Source organism: Cladophialophora yegresii (genome assembly GCF_000585515.1).
Source record: "Cladophialophora yegresii CBS 114405 chromosome Unknown aczIN-supercont1.7, whole genome shotgun sequence".
Taxonomy (NCBI): Eukaryota; Fungi; Ascomycota; class Eurotiomycetes; order Chaetothyriales; family Herpotrichiellaceae; genus Cladophialophora; species Cladophialophora yegresii.
In genome coordinates this window covers 1,311,872-1,332,607 of record NW_006913051.1, presented here as the reverse complement: position 1 = coordinate 1,332,607, position 20,736 = coordinate 1,311,872, and the positions used below count along the sequence as shown (strand labels likewise).

Here is a 20,736-nt window from a genome sequence, read left to right as displayed (position 1 = left end):
CTCCCCTTGACCGCATCTCCCCCTGCTTCTCCTGATTCTCGGGTTGTCTAATCATCGACAAATGACCTGCTACCACAGTCCTGTACCGCGACTTGCCATGTCCGTTCAGCTTTCTTAGGATTGTTCTTTGAGTTCCTGCGCGTAATTCCTACAGTTATACACAACATGACCATATCTAGTCGCCGCGATCCAACCACAGTCACCGCCTCTTCCTAGCATTCGCACTCTGGCACGCATTGGATACTCGACCGAGGAGGGTCCCTGAGCGCAGGGCTGAATGCCCCGAATGAACATGCAGTCTTTCAGGAATGAACTGAGACAATCATCCGGCGAGAGTGCCGACAACGTCCGCAGCCGTTATGTTCCCAGCTCTGTCTACAGCGCCAGTGGACCAGTCGACCACTCGCCGGCGACTGGCCACGTGCCCAGCTTCATGTCGGGAGCATTGCGGGGCCCCTTCGAGGAAGAACAAACGCCTCGTCTCCCAGCGGTACAGGTATGTCAGGTTGTCCCTTCCATCATGGACACCGAGTGCTAAGACTTACTAGCAGACTCAAAATGCTCCACGGAACTCCACCCTCCTCAACATTAACGATCCTGTTGCGATGCACCTGTTGGCGGAAACAGCGATCAGTGACAGCCGAGACTTCGAGGTGCTGTCGTTCGACGAGGTTGAACAACTGAAAAAAGAGAGGACCTATTTGAAGGCGAAGGTAGAATCTACGAGAAGGAGGTTGGCGTTGGAAAGCAAAGTCCGCGATGCAGCCCAGTCTCTCAACCGGCTATACTCGACCCGAGAATCTCCGGACGGCCCCGGATCGCCCAAGAAGTCACGCCGAAGTTTGCTGGGGAGCAAACGTAGTGACAACGATGCGGTTCACCGTGCGGATGGCGAATATGCTGCGAGCATGAAAAAGGTGGAGGATTTGTCGCGCGAACTGTTTCAATTGGAAAAGCGGCTCGAGCACACGGAAAGACGACTTTTGATGCACACGGCCGGCATTCTACAGATGACGCACAGGGGTTTGAAGAAGAATATTCGACGGAATGAGCTGCCTCGAAGCCCGGAAAGCATGACTAGCCACCACGGACGTGGTTCGGTCGACTTTGACGAGCGCAGTCTGTATCAGGTTCCGGACTATGTGACAGAATTTAAGCACATCCCAAACAAAGGCCAAGCTGCAGGTATCGATCCTCGGGCTGCGGACGGTGTCGCGAATCGGTTACTACAACTGAACCAACGCGTACACCTGATGATCACCCAGGTCAACATGCAGGAGCACTTCGACCCTCCTCCACAACCCACCGAAGATCATCTGATCGGACGTGTCGATGAACAAATCCAAGCATATCTGGGCTATATGTCGCAAGGTCTCGACGCGATGGAAGCGGCTCAAGCTCGCTCCAGTGGAGCCATGCAACAGTCAATCTACGACACAGAAGAGCAGCTTGAGGATGTCAATATCCGACTAAATGAGATACTGCAACGAACCAATTCCGTCGCCCATAGCCCAGTGGTGCCGCAGGACGAACCCCGGGGAAAGGATCTTCACTCTCAGTTGGCTTTCTCAGCTTCCGTAGTAGAACGTCTGACCCGGCGCACTGAGACCCTCGTGGAACAGAAAGCTATCCTTACACGCCAGATCCAGCAGCAACGAGAGCTTAACGGCAGGGGAGATGCCACAATCTCTCACTTGACGGAGGAGGCCGACCGGAGCAGGCTCTCTCAACAGCTTGACCACCTGCAAAATGAAGAATCTGATGCCCATCGCGAGCTGCTCTCGCAACAACTGCATCAAGCCCGACAAAGGATTGCTGTTCTCGAACAGGAACGAGCTGCCAGACAAGGCCAGGGCGACGGGCTCGAGGGCAACCGAGACAGTCTGGAATCGCAGCTACAGCGACTCACCGCATCTCTCGTGGAAAAGGAAAATGAAGCAACCCATCTCGCAGCCAGTCACGCAAGAGACCGAGAAGAGCATGGGGAGGCTACTGTTGCACTACAGACGCAGATCGACGATCTCAACAGTGCGAAATCAGCGGCTGAGTCCGAAGTATCGAAGCTGCGTCAAGAGATGGCGGACCTGGAGTCGGAAGTCGTGCGAGCACAAACCGAACTGACCGTGGTCAAGGCTGAATTAGATGGGGCGTACGGGACACGTGCTCAGCGGGCGGCGGACGTATCCATGAACCCTGCCATCCAGCAGGAGCTCGATGCCCTCAACGCACGGAATAGCGAGCTTGAGAGTCAACTTGGCCTTCTGCGAAAAGAACACGAAGCGAAGGACATGGACATCATGCAGCTGCAGAACAAAGTTACTGCGCTGCAAACAGAGCTCAAGGAGATAATTGGGGAGTATGAAGCCATGACCAAGCAGAGCATTGAGGACGAGAAAGAACGAGAGAGGCTGGAAGAGACCGTCGACGCGATCCAGCGGAGGTGTGAAGACCTGGAAAACCAACTAAATGAAGAGAAGGTCAAGGCGCTCGGCTCGAGTGTCTCCGCGCCCACGGACACCACGTCTACGATGGTGTTGAGGAACGAGTTCAGAAAGATGATGCGCGAGACCCGGGCCGAGAATCTGAAAGTCCTCAAGGTAAGGGATCGTATCTACGCGGGTCGGGCAAGTTTCTGACATGTCTGTTAGGCCGAACAAGAAGAACGACGTCGCCTTGAGGGCATCATTAAGGGCTTGAAGAAGAACCAACAACAGTTGTCGACAGCTCAGAAGCCGACACCAGCCACACCACAGGAGCCAGCCGCCACTACTTGATTCGTTCTACGAAGGTTACGATTTTCACGACCAGCAAAACCGAGGGTAAAATGGGAAGAGCACATGGCGTCCTGTAATGCTAATCTGTGCACTACATTTGGTAATGGAACCCGTCGTCGTCCCAGCATGGAGGCCGGGCATTGGAGGAGTATATTCTGGAGACATTTCTACGCAGTTGGACACTGATTATCTCAAGATTGCAGGCTTGCCACAGCAGCCTGCGGTTAATCGTCGCTCTGCCCTGGGCAACGGCTTTGGAACATCGGCATTTGCCTTGTATAAACAAACTTGAAGCTACGGGCGCTGCTGCCTTTTGTCATTCAAGACATACCATGGCGCTTTCACTCGATATAGCGCTTTCTGTTGACATGCGCCTTCCTTTCCCATGCTCGTCGTCGCCATGTTTCCGGAATGACCTCTCTAAATGGACGCGGTCAGCACATATCCCATACTAGCTCACCAGTTTAGTCAACATCACATTCCTTAGTTGATGCCGCGCTGAGATTATATCCATACCATGGCCACGATGGACGAATCGAACGCTTCTTATACACATTCTTTTCACAGCTTCTCGGCTTCGTCTCAGCCAGACGTGGTCACCATAGCATTCCATAACCCGACAACCTACCATCGTCTTTCGCGTTCACTGAATGACCTCGACCTCATCATGAAGAAGAACGATATTGCTGGGCTCGGTGCTCATTACCACATCTATTCGACATCCAGCTTCGACAGCAACTGGATCCCTGCGCGGCCACTTGAACCACCCAATCCACCACCCGTCCGGATCCCAACGCCATCTGGACTGCCTCCATTTGGAAGCTGGGAAGCGACCTTACTCCGCCTAGAACGACGGCTTTGGAGCAGAACCTCCTTGACACTCCGCCAGTGGTTGCGCTCGCACGACGAGAGCTGTGAGCAAGATGTCACACCTATGAACGCGCAAGTAGACAGAATCTCACCAGTCTGCTCACCACAATCACAGCCGCAAAGGCCGCATGATGGTCATCCCGACCCAAGAGATCTCCTCAGACGGACATTAGTGGCGATTGGCATGTCTCGCGTGCTCGACCCAAACACAATCGAACGCGCATCGTTGTCAAATCCGCACACCTCTCCCCACGAGCAAGCACCATCCTCTGTATCCAAGATAGTCCTTCCTCCTTGGGTATACATGGCCAATCGTCCTGGGCCGTTGGCTCGAGCTCATGATGGAACCTTTGTCCGAGGGTCCTTCGGGCTCCGTTTCAGCGGTCACGGCATTGGGGAGAGAAACATCGAGGACCTTCCTTTGGCAAGAATGGAAAAGACGGATCCCGAACCAGCTGAGATACCAGCCACATTGGTAGCGTTGCGGAGAACGGATGCGACTAGCGGGCACAGGAGTGCCAGTGCGATTGGCCCTGCTATGGAGGAAGAGGAGGAGAGTAAATGTGACAGCTGCTGTGCCAAGTTTTGCATGTGGATTTGGGGTATACCGGCGAGCGGCATGATGGCATAAGGGTTGTTCTGAACAGCTGTTCGTAAACGTGATGGGTAACCAAAGGCTGATGTCCATAGTGGTACGAGTTAGCGTGTTAGATTCCCACACAAGAGCCCGCGCGCCCACTCCTATTCCGCTCCTCAGTGATGCTACGCGCAGCCTACTCGCTTGAACGCTCGACAAAATCAAAGATGCTTTCCCCATCATCACTTCACGGGACTAGTTCGTCTTTGCCCAGCATGCCGGCCATGGGATCATCGGCCGCCAGGCGATTCCTTTTATACGACTCGAGCTCCTCCTCCGAGATGCCCGATTGCAGCTCTTGAAGCGTCCGCTTCTTCGCAGCAGGCGTTCGCGGCTTCGTCTTCTGCCCCAAGCTCGTCGTATCAACCTCCTCGGCCTCCTTGCGCTCGCTTACGTCCTCTCCATCCTGCTGTAATTTCAACCGTTGCTTTTCCTCTGGCGTGGTCTTCGTGCCACCCACGACCTTGTCCTTGTCCTGCTCGGCCACTCCCTCTTCGACATCCTCTTCCATCTTAGCATCTCCAATTTGAAGCAGAGACTGCCCGGTTCTCAAGCCCTCACTTTCCTCCCAGGCCCGCCGCCCTTCCTCGCCCGTACAGTAACTATTCCGCACCGTAGAATGACAGCACGCGTATCCCCACGTGAAGTCCCGCCACCAGCTGCCCCAGACCGAGGTGTGATTGTTCGTGAACACGTCCTCCCGGTATTTACTCCTGGCGACGGTGCGGCCTGCGCCCTTGATCTGGCCCTGCTCATCGTACTCGACGTACCGCTCATTGGCGACGACGCCGCCGGACTGGAGCTTCTTGGCCGCGGGCTGCGCCGCGTCGCCGTACCTCTCGAGCAGAGCCTTTCTAGTGGCTTCCTTCTTCGCGGCCGCTTCCTGGGTCTGTTTCTTGCGCAGGATCTCGCCCTCCGTCGGGTTCGCCTGGACGTGCAGCTTCTGCGCGCTGGCCGAGTTCGAGTTCCGATCTTGCGTCTCCCATGCGTACCGCTGTGCTGCCTCGAATGCGGCGGCATCGTCCGCTTCGATCTCGGGGCGTCGGAACCCCTCCGACACGTCGACGTCCTCCGGCCTGGCAGGCATTTCGGATTTATCCATCGACCGGGTCTTGGGGTCGTAGCGCGCGCTGTCCAGGTCCAGATTGCGCAGGTATACGGCCGTGTCCTCACGCAGGCGCAACTGGCGGGTCGACGTGGGCTGGGAGCGGCCCATGTCTGTCTCTTCGGGAATGCGGGCGTCGTCGTCTTTGTCATGAGTCGGGTCGTCGTTGGGAGAAGTCACCTTCCGCCGTAACGCCTGCAGGTCCTCGTACTCCTGCACCACAGCCTGATATTCGCGGGCGTCGTACCCGTTCCACCGGTCCCGCTTGGCGTCCCACCCGAGCTGCACGTCCTCGATCACCTCGTCCGCCTGGATGTCCTGGCCCGTCCATCGCGCCCCTAATTTCCGCGGCCGGCTCAGGCAGTCCTTTGTCTTGTGCGTCATGGCGCCGCAGTTCTCGCACGCGCCTTTGCGGAACTTGGTTGCGGCCGGTCCGGCCTTTTTGCCCCGCTCATACCATTTTGCTTGGTCGAGTGTGTCCTTGGGTGCGGATTGCAGGCGCTGGTGCTCGAGGTAGTCCGTGTCGCTGGAGTGCGTGGTCTCGGCCCAGAACGGGCGCTTGGAGATGAAGGAGGGGATGTATTCGTTGCGTGTCGGGTCCGCGGCCGTCGCGGCCGTGGGGCCCTTCTTGTCGTGCGCCATGTTGGTGGTGATTGTGATGGCGACGCAGATGGCGATGACGACGGCGGAGGTTGCGTGGTTTTACGAGGGTCAAGCAAAACGTAGAAACGAGACGAATGCGATGCTGGGTTGCAAAGATGGAGGTCCGGGCACGGAGGGTTCAAGGACTGAGTGAGTGAGATGGGAGGGGGTTGAACGTCCAAGTGAAGCTGCGGCGACTTGGAAAATGAAGTGGAGCGAGAGGACCGAAGATCAAGGCCCAGGTACAGCCTTGTGCCATGGTCGGGTCGAGAAGCGAATACGAATACGCGTACGTACGTGTACGATGTGGGGATGACATTCAAATGTACGTACACAGTAGTACGTACCTGGTATTCTAACTGGCCCTTCCCTCTACATTCCTGTCCATGCCATTTGAACAGTACTTAATGTATAGAATCCAGACGTACTCACCGCTGTCCCATCCTGTTGGAATATCTCCACTTTACCAGTACCGCGGCGCCCTTCGCGCTTAGACTCGTCAGTAGCCTAGAGCGGCATCGTGATGGCAAAGCATCTAAAAGACTTGCATGACGTTCTTCGTGGTCCGTTAGGAGGTTCCCGTGGTGAGGCATGGCAACAATGAAGGTGAACAGTATCAATACATATGGTATACGAGCATTGCAGCTGTATGGAGTGAATGACCAGGATGTTCAAGTCTCGTGATTGGCATCGCAAATGCCGCTGCTGGCCTTTCGTGGCAGGCATTTCCCACCACACGCAGCCTCAGGGTTGCCGACACATTTTCAGTGCGATTATGAGGGTTTGAAGCTGAGCGATGTGCACAGTCGACCGGCATTTATCGCTGAATACTAAGTACGAAATGACGCCCGCACGAGCCGTCCGCACGTTTTTCTCACCGAAGTCCCTCACTTAGAGCTAAATGAAGCGTCAGATAACATCGGCGTTGCCAGTTTTTGGGGCCTGTTAGTATGATTCACCGTTCATTGTAGAAAACAGAATGAACCGTTCAGACATGGTTCGGCTCGATTCTCAGGTCTCACCCGTCCTCGCCGTGAACTATACTCCGTACTAGTACTTTATTGGTTGTTTTTGCTATTTTGGCAATAGGGCTAAGCTTAATCTGGCTGAGATCCTGCTGATGCCCACTGAGTAAAGTCTCTGTCCCTGTGTGCCTGCAAGAATTATTACTTCTTAGCATGAGCCGCCATGGATCATGATTGTACATGGACATGGACAGACGTTTTCCCACAAGAGAGCTTTCACGACATCGAACCGTCGTCCGTCTTTGGTACATCGAAGCACGTGACATGGGGTTCCTGTTCGATGTCGTGCATGAACTAGTTCGTAGATTCAACACCTGCTAAGTGGGCGGAATCTCGCTTCAGATGTCGGGGGTTGGGTGCGCGTACTCACAACCGCTATGAAGCGGGATTCACCGATGGTGGGCAGGAAAAGGAGCGACAGCATCATCGTTACGGCTGCTGGGTTCGTCAATGTTTGGGTGACTATGACTTATTTATTCGGACATATACGAATACTCTCAGACTCGGTGTGCCCTGAACGAGTACTGTGTGCAGTTCCCAAATCCAGTGCTTTCCTGATTCAAGCGTACGAGTAGGAAGTTGTCAGTCAGGTCTTCCCACCGTGTCCACCCACCAACTCCTTCACATGGCTAACTTCTGCACGGTTTTGGTGAAATGGTAGATCTTGCACTCGGTATCAACCTGGTCCCAGGGCTCGTTGATGATAAAGTAAGCCATCATGTAGGCCAGAGTAGTGGTTGCGATGGCGGTGCACAAAATACGGAAGATCTCGTCAACAGTCCGGTGGATGAGGCCTCTCGGGGTAGGGAGGCAAGCGGCGTCAAGTGTGACTCTGATCGGTTTGGACAGACGTTCGCCGTGCATGGCCAGAACTTTGGCTTCGACTTTGTTCATGCTTACTTGGTACGGAGGTTATGCGTGTTGGCGGCGGGAGCTGTGTAGATTACTAGTAGACCGGCTTGTGGTTGCGATAGGATATCTGAGTTTGCGAAAGGGAGGATGTTGAAAAGGGACAGGAAGGGAATTGCTTTTGTACTTGAAACAAACCTGGATCTTGCCCTCAAGCGCTATTGTCCTTGTTTCTTTGTCGAGATGCTGCTTGAGTGTGATCAGTTCGAGTTGTTGTGCTTTGTTGATTCTTGCGCAGATAAAGAGAGTTTATCTTCGGGTCTTTTGATGTGTTACTGTACTCCTACCTTCAACATGGGCTAGCGGTCGCTTGAGGTGCGCGAGTAGCATTTAGAGACAGTAGTAGTTATGAAAAGGAAACCGTGTTCTCTGCCCCCAGATATCGTTGAGATAGAGGCACCTGAGAGCCTTGGCTCGAATTCCAATGAAGGAAGCATCGCTGCTGACAGATGATAAGCAGGTGCCACCAGTGCGGGCAGCCATGCAGCACGTGGTATGACGCCCAAGGGTGCCCTAGGCGCCCCACGGCCAACCACCCATGCCCCGAGGCTCGTTCCCTCAGTGCCTTGCCCAGTCACAGCGCATGCTGCGTCACCTGTGTTGGCACTCGTCGTGCAAATATTGCAAATGCCTTTATTCGCAGCTTTGTACGGAGTACCATGCCCGACTACTCCTATGAGGATGGGCGCGCCCTCCAATGGATCGAATTGGTCGACCTCAGAAAACGGCTGCGTCCCGGATATGTACCAGACACTGGTGCCATCACTTCCGTAACGAGCCTTTTCTCGGGACCAACACCACCGACTACGCGCAGAGCATCGTGACTGCGTTTCAAAGCCTCAGCTCCAGCTGCAAGGATGGGCGACGTGACATTGCACCAAACGCCGTAAGCATTTGCTTCGTGGAGAAAGACACTATGCGCTCCCGACAATAGGCATTCGAGGAGTCCTTTCTAGGGTTCGAGGAGCTCTATCGAGCAGTTAAGAAAGTGCCCCTCGCCAAGGTCCACAAGACTTTGAGGTGAGCTTCCTCCGCTTACGCCACGCCAAACGGCGACTTACCTACTCACCAGGCCAGGGTTTCCTCCGCTCCCACATGAACCCATTCCGGCCTAACATCCTTCCTCACTTCTCGAAAGATGTCGAGTTCCGGATCTTCGCTGATCTTGCCCCGGACGTCGAAGAGTTGAAGAACGAGATCAAACTATGCAAAATGAAGAGTGTGACGGAGGACGAGTGGTCTGATAGATTGGTCTATCCACTACCTCGCCTGGCGCAGAAGAGGCTGCGCACTGATCTGAAGGTTGAAATTGCGACAGTGTTGGTCTCTCCTGTTCCACTTTGTCATCGTCGTACTCACTGAGACACAGCAAATCCATTGGCATTCCCCCCCTCCCCCGCGCCCCCGGGCGCTGGGAGACTTCTGCCTGTTTCCGCAGGAATTCCGGCGTCGCCAGAGCGGGTGGACTACTCGCTGTGTTTCCAGCTCGATAACATTCGCCGGCTTCGGCGTGTCTTCACCAACTTGGCCGGCGACCCCCCACCCACTCCCTGAATCAATGTCAACATCCACGACTTTGGATCCACGTCCTTTTCTCCCACGTTAAAGTGAAAGGATTGGACGCCGAGGGTCCGGACGATGTGCAATTAGGGGTCTTAGGGTTAGCGGCCGGCGTCAATAGGATACAAAGATGCAGAAATGGAACCCATAAAGCATCTACGTACTATGTAACAAGAGCATAGCAACCCAGCCACTATGGCTCTGGAAGGGCGACAGCCTGATATTACATGCCACATTGATGAGCCAGCCCGGCGAGCCCGAAGAGCTGCTCATCCATGAGCTAGCCGAATGGCATCTGGAGGAGCCCGCCCAGCTAGTCACGGCTATCATCTGCCTGTCTAGGGTTATGAGGTGGTCCCCGAACAAGTATCTCCCATGGTTCAAGAAGCTGATTCAGTATGACAGCTGAGGATGACGATCTACGGAACACCTCGCATCAGGCATGTCGGGGTCGACTCAGCGGCACACAATAACTATTCTTAGAGCTTTCGAAGGCTCCCTACCTGGCCAGAGAGTTTCGCGTATCTTAGCTAGCACGCGGCACGGGACGGACCATAGGTGTGCGGCTCGTCGATTGACTGAGTACCGCTTCAGGATGGAACGAACTCTGGTGGGACACATGCTTTGAGCCGGTCTCAGAGAAAGCACCACCGTGTGCGGCGGAGGATGGTGAAGTCCTTCGTGAATGTTCGAGGAGCCAAAAGCGGTGAGCAGCGAAGGGCTAACAGTATCATGTTCATCTGCCGCGTTGGCCCTTACCATCCCATCAACTCGATGCCATGTCTCTTAGGATGCCTCTACACGTAACAGCGTTCCTAGTTGGATTCGCCTGTGTACAAACTGCCCATGCTCGTCGCTTCTTACCCTACACTGCTCTTACTGTATACGGCTTGACAGGCTCTTCGTCGTAAAGGCCTACCAGTCAGAGATTGCCAGCGTTCAACCTAAGCGGAGAAGTCGCCCCCAAGAGGACAGCTGAGACGGCATTGGGGGGTGACATGCAAGGTACTCTCGACATTTGTTAGTGGTGACGTTGAGGACTCTGGGCAATACGAGTAGGCACACAGTTTCAACCTCGCTTCGAACAGGTGGAACAGGCTGAATAAGATTCATCGAGAAAGATGAAACCCTGAAGCGTGAAGCGTGAAATGTGGGCTTCCTTCCTATTGTGTACTGTACGTACAGTGTCTTCGGCCGCAGAACTTCGGATCTGAGTGTTACAGAGCGAACGAGGCTAGCCAGCAAACATCCCGTCATCCCCATCTGTGCCTTTTGAGACGATGTGTGTAGCGACCTACATGACAGCCTGCATACGGAGTAGATAGACGCTGCAATCTGCATGCAGCCTGCGGGTGGTATGTATGCCGCACAATCCCCAGCCACTCGCCAAACAATTTTGTGCCTCCTGACTGCTCAGCAGGCTTGACGCTCAAAGTTTCACGCTTGACCCGACACACCGGGGATGACATGGCTTTCTCTCCCAAGACGTCTTCCCTGCTTCATGTAAGGGAGAGTTGGTCATCTGCATCTGCGCCTGCCTTCACCCAATGACTGCGGCACGCGATGCCTTGCAGCGACCGGGCGCAGGTCATGGCAAGCCACCCTCGTGTCTCGCTTGGAATAAATAACCCGGCAATGGGTTGAAGTCACTGACAGGTCTGTCAAATCTAGCCACTACTTCTACTCTTCATTCCTGCACTCTACATTTCTCTGCTGTTGAACTCCGTCTATCGCACAGGCACCGACCAGCACAAGTACAAAATCGATCCTCACACATTCTGATACCACTCGGCACAAATGACTGTACGAACCATGTCGAGCACCAGGCACACCGGCAAAGCAGTTGCTCTCAGCGGGCACGCGAATGGGAATGGTAATCCGGCCCCCCCCAGCACACCACAGCACGACACTGGCAACGGCAATGGCAGCGGCAGTCACACCGGCAGCAGCGGCCGGTCACGACACCAACCCGATAGCCCGCAAGCCCGGATGCGCATGTACAGGCTGATGACGATGCGGCTGGAGCAGGACCGCACGTCGTGGGGCCGCTGCTGCAAGTGCGAGAACGGCGGCAAAATCATGAGCTGGCCGCGCTGCAAAATCTGCCGCCACCATTGTTGTCAGAAGTGCGATTACCACCTGGACCGCTCGGAGGTCGACACGGACGCGCCCCTCGACGGAGGCTCCACGGCGTGGGACCGGTTCGAGAAGATGAACGAACTGTCCGGCGAGATGTGTCTGGAGTTGGAAGCCCTCGAATTTGTCGAGACCCTGACGGCTCAGCAACGCGACGGCGTGGCCAGAGGGTGGGAGATCATACGCTCGTTCAATCAGTGGTTGGAAGACATGGAGGATGGCGAGAGTGAAGAGGAGAGACCGACCGAGGCGGCTTGAGTGAGGCGGGGATTGTGTCGCGTGCGCGTTCTCTCTCTCTATCAGCATTGTCAGGTGTCTTCCAACGACTCGAGCACTCGGTCGACTCTGGTGTTGTGGTGGCGGCTGAGTGCGGCATCTTTCGGGATTTCTATGACATGAATGAGGGCCAAGGCACGACTTATGCGAGTTTGTCGACGTGTATGCTTATGTCTAATGTGTGTATGGACGTCGACTGTTCACCCTGTGGACTGAGAAGATTTGGTCGATTGTTACGAGATACGAGACACGGCCGTTGGATAGATTAAATCCCGGGCAACAGCATCGGGAGAGAGCAAATCTCAAGCATGTTTTCCATTTCGTGTTCGAGTTCGAACTTGAGAGCAAACAATCTGCGTGATCACTGACCGGGTTGTGGTAGTCTCCAGTCAGCAACCAGCAAGCCAGCCATCCAGGCCAGCAAAGAGACAACATTCCGACCTGTGTGCCCATGGACTCTGCATTCAACCACACAGCATACTGTGTTCGGGTGGCTCTGATACAAACTGTGCGAGTTTCCAGTACTGCGTACTGGCACTCCTCGGGGTACAGCACGAGTAGTGGCCCTGGTGGCCCGCGTGAAAGGCTTCGTGATGCGTCAAAGCCAAACACCACCGAATACGACACGTCGCGCGTTGTGCAAACGGATTAGGGAATTAGGGGATTGGATGAGGGTGCGGGGGTTCTCGTGTGCGCCGCTAGAGCCGGGGAAGCCGGGCACTTCCTCGCTAGCGTTTAGCTCGACTGGGGGCCTTTCTGAGTTCTCGTCAATCGAGGCTCACGAGGCTAATTAAGCCCAAGACGGATTGGCATGCATGCCAATTGGTGATCCGAGCTTTTCTTCGGATGTGTACTTGTACCTGAACAAGTTTATTGCAGCTCTGCCGCAGCAAAGGGGGCATTCCATGGTCAAGTTTATATTCGTGGTCGTACGCTCGCGAGTCATGTACTCATTGGTGGTCCCATGATCTCAGGCCTGTGCCCAGGCGCCGGGGAGTGACTCAAGTCGATGCGTCGATGGATCGGGCGGGCGGGCGGTCACTCGGTTCGCACCATTGGGAAGAGCACGGAACGGCGACCTAGAAAATGGATCACCTGTAGAGTTTACGGTGTGCTGTACATGAGTCCTAGTACTCGAGGTCTCTGAAGTGATTGGTAATGCGCCGTGGAATTTGCCTCGCACCAGCCGCTATGGAGACCAGACCTTCAATACGAGGTACCTTATTTTGCCAATCGCTGTCAGAAGTGACATGTAGCGTGCCCAGCATGCCACAGTATACGGTGCAGGGAAGTACATAGTAAAGTGGTTGTGGTGCGCAATGCCGAATACTGAGATCCCGACGACGATCGTGCTCTTTGACCGATCAATCTAGGGAGGCTTGTGCTGATCAGGGCCTCCTTATTGTGTTTGGTGCTTTGAATGTGCCGTGCTCATTCGCCGTACTGCACGAGGTAGCTGTCACGTTGCTGTCAAAGGTCCCCGAGAGAGCATTACGTGTCCAGAGTACGTTCTGATATCGGGGGATGAAAGAATGCACGTGGCCACACGGGGCAGAGGCCTGTGACCTCGTGACCTGTCTCAGCTTCGGCTCCAGCCTGCCCAGGAAGCTGCTCGACCTCATCGTCCTTCTCACCGCCTGCGCTCGGCCCCATTTCCGAAGCCCCACCGCAATTGGACATTCACGACATCCTTGGTAGGTTTCTCTTCTCGAGGATATGGAAACTTCATACGACCATCTGCGAGGATGCAGTTTAGGACCCAAGGCTCGAAACTGCGAACCCTTCTAAAGACGGAGGACGCAATCTCTCGCACTTTGTGGCCTTCGCGAAAGATGGTGTTGAGGAGAATACATATGTGTGATTTATCTCGGGCGTCGGAAGGCACCATTTAGCCGTTGCTAACCGGGTGTCTGTCTCGCTGATAAATGATTGATTACTTACGATGTCTAGAATGCAGCTACTAGCTAGCTATTGAGGACAGCACTGGTGCCAAGCACCTGCCGCCGGGCAACCTCAAGTGGTAGGCACACTGGATGCTTCCTGCCACCACAGCCGTCGTCGAGCTAGCTGCAGACATCACTCCTTTCTGCGTCCAGATGACGTTGATAAACAGGCTCCAACGGGACCGACAGGGACTGTTGCGGCGTTGCTAGGGCGCCTTTTGGCGTACATATCTCACGGAGCTATGAAAACACATTCCTTTGGGCAACAGGTAATTCGATGGAAATATTTTCGCGTCCACGTCTTCATCGGAACTGGGGATCTGTGTCGTTGATCCACAAAGAGTGAGGATACTGCAAGCTAGCTTGTGATCTATGGTGCAGGAGTGCTGCACCATATACCAAGAGACAATGAAGATGCTCCTAGGGAGGGTGAGATCCTAGTTGCAGAGGACAGATTTTGTATTTAGGCGACACATGAGAGATGCATGGGAGCACGGTTGATGCCGGCAAGACTAAAGTCAGGAGGGAGAGAAGGGGGGAAGGGAGCGGTAGGAATTATGCAGGACTGTCGACTGAAGCTTTGGGGAACTCGGTGCAGAGAATGTCCCAAGTCGTAAACTCCCCTGGCTTCATCTCTAGCGCATAGTTTTCCAGACATAACTTCTCAGACATAGCCTTGCTGCAGGGTGTATTCGTGCCTTGACCTGCTTGATACCTGGGTGAACGCAAGTCATATATAGATATAGATATATGAATACTCTGGTGTGCTGCCGTCCTGGAGCAGCACAATCTGAGATATTCCAGCATATCTTCGCCTCTAGATGTTCAAGATTGTAAGTAAATATGGTTGTTTCGTAAGTATTCGTAGATGTGTGGCTGCCAGATGAGAGCTTAGATGAAGGAGATCAAGTTGTCCTTGGCTGCCGAGGCGATGGATGCAATCTTGGGACTGGGATAGCTCGACCAGGACGGATCGCTTAGAGGAGGATTTTTGGCGGTGCGACAGGGGCGGCGTTGGTGACCTTGTCATTAACTGTGGGCTCTTTCAGGTTGTATCCATTGGTGGAGGTTCTGCATCGGTGACTGATGAATGACTTGAGTGAGTTGGGTGATGTGGAGAAGGGTATGCATGTGTGAAGCGCATCTCCTGCTGGGTTCGTCGTGAGAGGTTGTAAGTCGTATGGTCCCAGCAATCTGGAACTGGCGTGGGTGATCTGGAGCTGCATGTTTGGCTTGCATGCGAGGTACTCCCATCAACCGCACTACCTGTTGTTAGATTGTCGCCTTTTCCGGACGGCCTGGGGACTAGCCTAGCCGGTAATGCTCGTGTTGAGAACTTGTTGGTGAAGGTGAGCGACCGCTGTCGTTTACGCTTCACATCGTCCAAATTGCTCGCACCAGCATTGGATATGGTCGGGGCACCAGACCGGATCCTTTCCAAAGATGAGGTGCCACATATACTCCAACACTCGTCCTGAGATGTCATCTGGAAGATCTGTGTCGACAAGCCACTTTCGATATCGTGTGTAGTCCTTCCTTGTTCTTGCTCGGACTTGGTCTCTGGAGACAGCGAACTGTGAGCAGCATGCTGCTCCGACGGTATGAGGGACGGTAGAATAGTTCCCCCCGAAAAAGTATGTATACGCATCGGCGAAGGCCAACTCATGGGTTCGTTCTGGGTCATTTCGGAATGGTTGGACCTCATCAGGGCAGCCAGGGATGTACAGACATCGCATATTAGCATAGCCGTGCTCGCGGACATAGTCCAGACGAAGACTCCGAACAGAGTTGACGTTGTTATAGTCATCTGCGTCCGTGTGCCATGCTTTCGGCCAACCCTCAAGATGAGGGTGCAGGAATACCATGATTTCTGGCAGGTTGTTATAATGATCGATGATGAAAGTCAAGTATGCCATAGCTTCACGACCTTTGTTGAGGGGCGGATGAAGGATCCAGTTTACGTCGTCCATATGATAAATTGCTTGTTGCCAGCTACAACCATCTGTCAGCTCGAATGCATCATGTGCATCATCCAGGTCGCACTTACTCTTGTAGTTCCTCACCGACCCAGCTCACATCCTCGCCTTCAACGTGTGCCATGACGATGACTTTATCCTCCGCCTGGGGCCCCTTAAAGATATACTGACTCTTGGTTCCTCGTTGCAACCACCCGGACTTAAGTAATATCGGTCGTGCAAGCCAGAGCAGAGAAGCCACAAGAAAGAAAGCTACACCAGCAACAAGCGCCTTGCGCCTCATGACTGAGGCGGGCTCCCAGAAACAACAGACAGAACAGACAGAACAGACAGACTGACACACTCCAGTACAGTAACGAGCAATAGTTCCAACAAATAGCTTTTCTACTCTCGACACCTGGCGCAGCGCGGCGCTGCCAAAGAGCACAACCAACTTAGTTGATTTGCGGATTGCCGCCGTCGTAGGATGATAGAACCGAAGGAAGCATCTTCAAAACAAGTTGTCTTCGGGACAATGCGTTCAGAGAGATCCGGCAAATTTTGGCACTGAGCCGGCGGGGCTCCGGCACGACGGATGTAAGTATATAGTTCCTTGGTCGCCGCGAAAGAACGCCTGGAGAAGAAAGCTTGCGAGGCAGAAGCCCCCATGGCGTGTTCAGGCAAATTTCTTGGCCGTCATGGAGGAGGTTGTTCGCCGTCAACGTGGCACGGGTTTGGCGCTTATTGGGCTTGCATGGTTGGTGGCTGAAACCGTTGAGGGTCAGAGAAACGGGTCAAGAAAGGCCCCAATGACGATGGCTGCCCGAGCTGCTCCCACAAAGATTCCCGCCCGGACTGCGCATGCCTCGTGCACTGTTGGACCAGGTGGAGGCGGTTAGGTTCAAGCTAATGATGCTTACTTGTAATTTCCCCGGGCGCTTCAAAGTCAAGCCAAACTCTGTGTGGAGATCATGCTTGGTAGCCATCTGGACATGGTTTGGTGGCTCGACTCCATTTGAGCCCAACACCAGGGTGATCCGAGCACCAAAGGAATCGCATCGAAACGGACCTCAGATGACAGCGGCGCACAGGGGCGGCTCCCGGCGGGTACCACAGTACTGTGGTAATGGCGAGAATGGATCGTACCTGAGGTGTCATACCTGAGCCGGAGTGGGTGGGTACATGGTCCGGGATAACTGCGCCTAAGCTTCGTGCTTGAAGAAGGGACTATCCGCAGGCCAGTTTGGCGCTATTTTGGAAACAAGGTCGTGCACCAAAGCTTATCCGGGGATAGGAATGACACTCGAAACTGTTCTCACCCCCTTGCGGCTATGTGAACATATTATACATGGGAAGATTCTGGCGTAGCTTGACAATATAGGCAAAGAATAATAGTCAGGCTATCTGATCATCTATTCGAATGGCCAATATGTGCATCTTCACACGTTCGCAGACTCGATCACCTCTTCCAACGACCACAGCCCGCCGTGCCGTCTTCACTCGACCTTGGCTCGCTACGGACCTCGATGCAGAGACGCCTCCCGCCTGGACGAGACCAGGTACGCAACTAGCGCTGTGAAAAGTGATTGGTTATGTGCTTTTGTTGTCTCAGTTGAGCGGCTGAACTGAACCAGGGCGATACGGGTCTTGATCGCAGCCGAAACTAAGGACATAATATTGGTTGACCACATGAGGCTGTCTTGGTCGACTTCGAAAGGCTTCAGCCTATGCTGAGATTCCTGCTCCGGAAATGCCATTTCTTCACTGTTCTGCAGAACGCAAACTGTCTGTAAGCTTGACAAAACTAGTGGTCTGCCTTTGCCCTCCACCTTGCCAGCAGATTTCATGCGACTTTGGGCAATACCCTGGGAGCTTTGGCGGATTTAGAGACGTCGCCGACATGTGTGTGCTACCTCACTAGCATACCGGGGACAAGGTCCTTCCGACAAGGAACGTGTGGGAGGTGCTGGGGGCAGCCTGACCTTCGCTCGAAACTGCGGACAATTTGCTTTCCATTTCCATGCCGTTAATGCTTCAGATGCACTGGTGGACAACCAAAAGGCCTGCTGAACGGGTCGGTAGTAACAAGGGATGCGGCGCCTAAAGAGCAGCCAGCCACTCCGCTTTTCTCTGCATCCACAATATCCTCTCTTCCTTCTCGGTTCACAAACTTTGGAGCGACTTTGACTTCAAGCCTACATTCGGAGCCATCCTCTCGCTATGTTATACCTATGCTTTATCTTGACGGCGCTGGCGTCTACTGCTCAACATTCAAAAGCAATCGATTGTCCTGCATCAGCTCAGGGTCCCATCAGCCTACCGGTGCGCAATGTCACCCTTGCAGGGCAGCATGTCCGCCGAGGACTGGAAATTCAGCTCGGCACGCCCTCGCAGCCGTTAGCCGTCGCGGTCTCCAGGTGAGTTGACGTCCCATCCAGAGTTTAGTCAGTCCCAGATCCAACTCGATGATTTGCAACACGCTAATAGCGAAAAGCTGCCGGAACAATTCGTATTTCTACGACCAGAGCCCCCAATGCGGCTCCCTCGTGACAGACACCTGCATTGCCAATCGAGGGGGTGCTTTCAATGAAAATCTGTCTTCCACTTTGACGAGCGATGCAGGATTCGGAGCTTTCGGCAACCGCGATCCTCAACTGACCATGGACGACACAACCATGTTGGTCAACACGGACACATTTTCTGTCAACAGCTCCTTCGCGATCGAGCAGTTTCAATTCGGCGTGCCTCGTGAGGATGTGGGCGACTTCTCCGTCTTGGGCCTGGCAAAAGATTCGAGCTTGCTTTCTATGCTACGAAATGCAGGCGACATCGCGTCTCTCAGTTACTCGCTCTACTGGGGCCAGACGGGCACCAGCCCCGAACATCAGCTTGATGGAGGCCTTGTCATCGGAGGGTTGGATATGGCAAAGGCCGTGGGCCAGAACTATACCACTAGCCTGAATCGTGCCTCGGCGTGCCCGTCAGGCATGCTCGTTTCGGTGTCGGATATGACTTTGGAGTTTCCCAATGGAACCTCAGCCAGTATCATGGGCACCGGAGTTGGGCAGACCGTCAACTATTGCATTCTCCCGGAGTACCCTCTTATCACGATGCCTTTGGATCTGTGGGATCAGTGGGTGGCGGCGTATCCGCAGTCAGCCACGGATGGGAATGCAGATGCGAGAGCTGGAGGACAACCCAACGTTTGGGGCCTCGTCTACCCGCCGAGCCTAGCGTGAGTTATGGAGAATGCACTACCCGCAGAATGTGCTGACCCATACCCAGGTTTGATGGAGATCTCAAAATCACGATCGACAACAGTCTTGACATTACAATCCCTGGACACCAACTTGTGCAATACTACTACACCTTCGACGACAATGGAGACGCCGTCGTCAATGGCTCTGTCCTCGAGTTAATGATCAATCCACTCCAAGATGTGAATAAGAATGACCTGCCCCAGTTTGGAATGACTTTTCTGCAGGCGGCATACCTTCATGTCAACTTCGATGACGACACTTTCACTCTTTGGCAGGCGAATCCTACCGACTCTGAATCACTCGTTGCTGTTGGTCAATCCGTGCTTGGGTGTTCTGCTACCCCTACGACTGCTACCACATCATCTTCTCGCTCTGCGGTAGCCACTGCTTCTCCAACACACACACCCAACGCGACACTATCCTCTGGAACCATAGCAGCCATTGCCGTCTGCGTCGTTGTTGCGGTGGCACTTGTTGCAGGCGCCACGTTCTGGGTCTTAGCTCGCCGACGACGGAGTCTGCGACGCGGAGCAGCCGCGGAAGGGGTCCGTCCATCGGACAAATCTGAGACGGGCGGATACCCGCCGATGTTGACTCAAAAGCCAGAGCTGGATGCATCAAATACCGGTATTAACCATAGTCAGAAACGCCCGCAACATGTGCTGCCGTCGGTGGTGGAGTTGCCCTCTGAGAGGTATGAGTGACATTTGGTTGTCCTATGGTAAGTCTTGCATGTATATTCTTACGTAATCTATGGATCTGGCTGTATTTGTGGTGGAAAAGTGCTTTGCTACATACTCTTGTAAAGTCCTTTTGAGCTTTGTCTAGACTGGAATCAGCACCATAAGTTCAAAGATATTGGACCTTGCCACATTCGAGAACCGGTCGCATTCGCATGATATGAGTATCATGGTGCGAGCTGCCGCCCGTGATCATCGGCAATGTGTGTCGACTCCGCAAGCTTTCGACTGGGATATGGAATGTTATCGCAAAGCCTGGGCCACTGCCAAAAAAGTGCATCTCCCCTGTTTCCGTCTGGTACAAGCTGGTGTTCGCCTGTGCTTGTGGATCTAGGCTAGAGAAGAGGTTGCCGCGATCACTCCAAAGCTCGAGTTGTAGCAGCCTGCTAGTTGGAAGGCAGAAGGGTAACGGAGAGCGCCTCGCCTTGTTCGCCTACCCTAATTGAGCGGAGTGTGCCAGTACCTTCTTGACCTTCCTGCATCCCGCCCAATCTCCACGGAAGCAGCATGTAACGGCCACCCCGGTCACTATCTGGGTCGGCGCGGCACCAGCGGTACTCCCGTGACTCAGCATCATGTCCTTCCCACCGATCCACGAGTCAGTCGAACCATCCCAGGCAACCACGTTGCCCCGTCTAGCGTTCCAGCGGTTGGTCCGTGCGAACTCCCCCTTTTCAAAGCCACCATCGCGCACGCCACCACTCCGTACTTACCCGTAGTAAGATAAAGGCGAGAGGCTAGCCGTGGTTGGATATCACCAACAGTTTCCCTGACATGCTTGGACGACCTGTTTGTCGGCGGCGTGGAGGAGTCTTCGAGCCTTCTCAGAAGGACGAGCAAACCGGTGAGTTGGGCTTGTCTGCCTGCTGAGACAGGAGCTGGTGTGAGTCAAGCGCGGATTCCA

The 20,736-nt window shown here is 54.1% G+C and overlaps 6 protein-coding genes across 6 annotated transcripts; 4 read left to right on the top strand and 2 right to left on the bottom strand.

Moving 5' to 3' along the window:
* Positions 1-292: 292 nt before the first annotated feature.
* A1O7_09606 (uncharacterized protein) lies at positions 293-2,774 on the top strand (the record flags this gene model as incomplete). Its single annotated transcript, XM_007763593.1, has 3 exons — positions 293-496; positions 552-2,597; positions 2,649-2,774. The coding sequence occupies 3 exons, from the start codon at positions 293-295 to the stop codon at positions 2,772-2,774; spliced, it is 2,376 nt and encodes a 791-aa protein (XP_007761783.1).
* A 517-nt stretch (positions 2,775-3,291) lies between these two features.
* A1O7_09605 (uncharacterized protein) lies at positions 3,292-4,275 on the top strand (the record flags this gene model as incomplete). The annotated part of the gene is made up of 1 exon (XM_007763592.1): positions 3,292-4,275. The coding sequence occupies one exon, from the start codon at positions 3,292-3,294 to the stop codon at positions 4,273-4,275; it is 984 nt and encodes a 327-aa protein (XP_007761782.1).
* Positions 4,276-4,468: 193 nt separating this feature from the next.
* A1O7_09604 (uncharacterized protein) lies at positions 4,469-6,028 on the bottom strand (the record flags this gene model as incomplete). The annotated part of the gene is made up of 1 exon (XM_007763591.1): positions 4,469-6,028. One exon carries the CDS (start codon positions 6,026-6,028, stop codon positions 4,469-4,471), a length of 1,560 nt encoding a protein of 519 aa, XP_007761781.1.
* A 5,306-nt stretch (positions 6,029-11,334) lies between these two features.
* Positions 11,335-11,916, top strand: A1O7_09603 (uncharacterized protein; the record flags this gene model as incomplete). Its single annotated transcript, XM_007763590.1, has 1 exon — positions 11,335-11,916. The coding sequence occupies one exon, from the start codon at positions 11,335-11,337 to the stop codon at positions 11,914-11,916; it is 582 nt and encodes a 193-aa protein (XP_007761780.1).
* Positions 11,917-15,244: 3,328 nt separating this feature from the next.
* A1O7_09602 (uncharacterized protein) lies at positions 15,245-15,977 on the bottom strand (the record flags this gene model as incomplete). The annotated part of the gene is made up of 2 exons (XM_007763589.1): positions 15,245-15,869; positions 15,925-15,977. 2 exons carry the CDS (start codon positions 15,975-15,977, stop codon positions 15,245-15,247), a joined length of 678 nt encoding a protein of 225 aa, XP_007761779.1.
* A 2,075-nt stretch (positions 15,978-18,052) lies between these two features.
* Positions 18,053-19,796, top strand: A1O7_09601 (uncharacterized protein; the record flags this gene model as incomplete). The annotated part of the gene is made up of 3 exons (XM_007763588.1): positions 18,053-18,249; positions 18,327-19,067; positions 19,118-19,796. 3 exons carry the CDS (start codon positions 18,053-18,055, stop codon positions 19,794-19,796), a joined length of 1,617 nt encoding a protein of 538 aa, XP_007761778.1.
* Between the last annotated feature and the right edge of the window lie 940 nt (positions 19,797-20,736).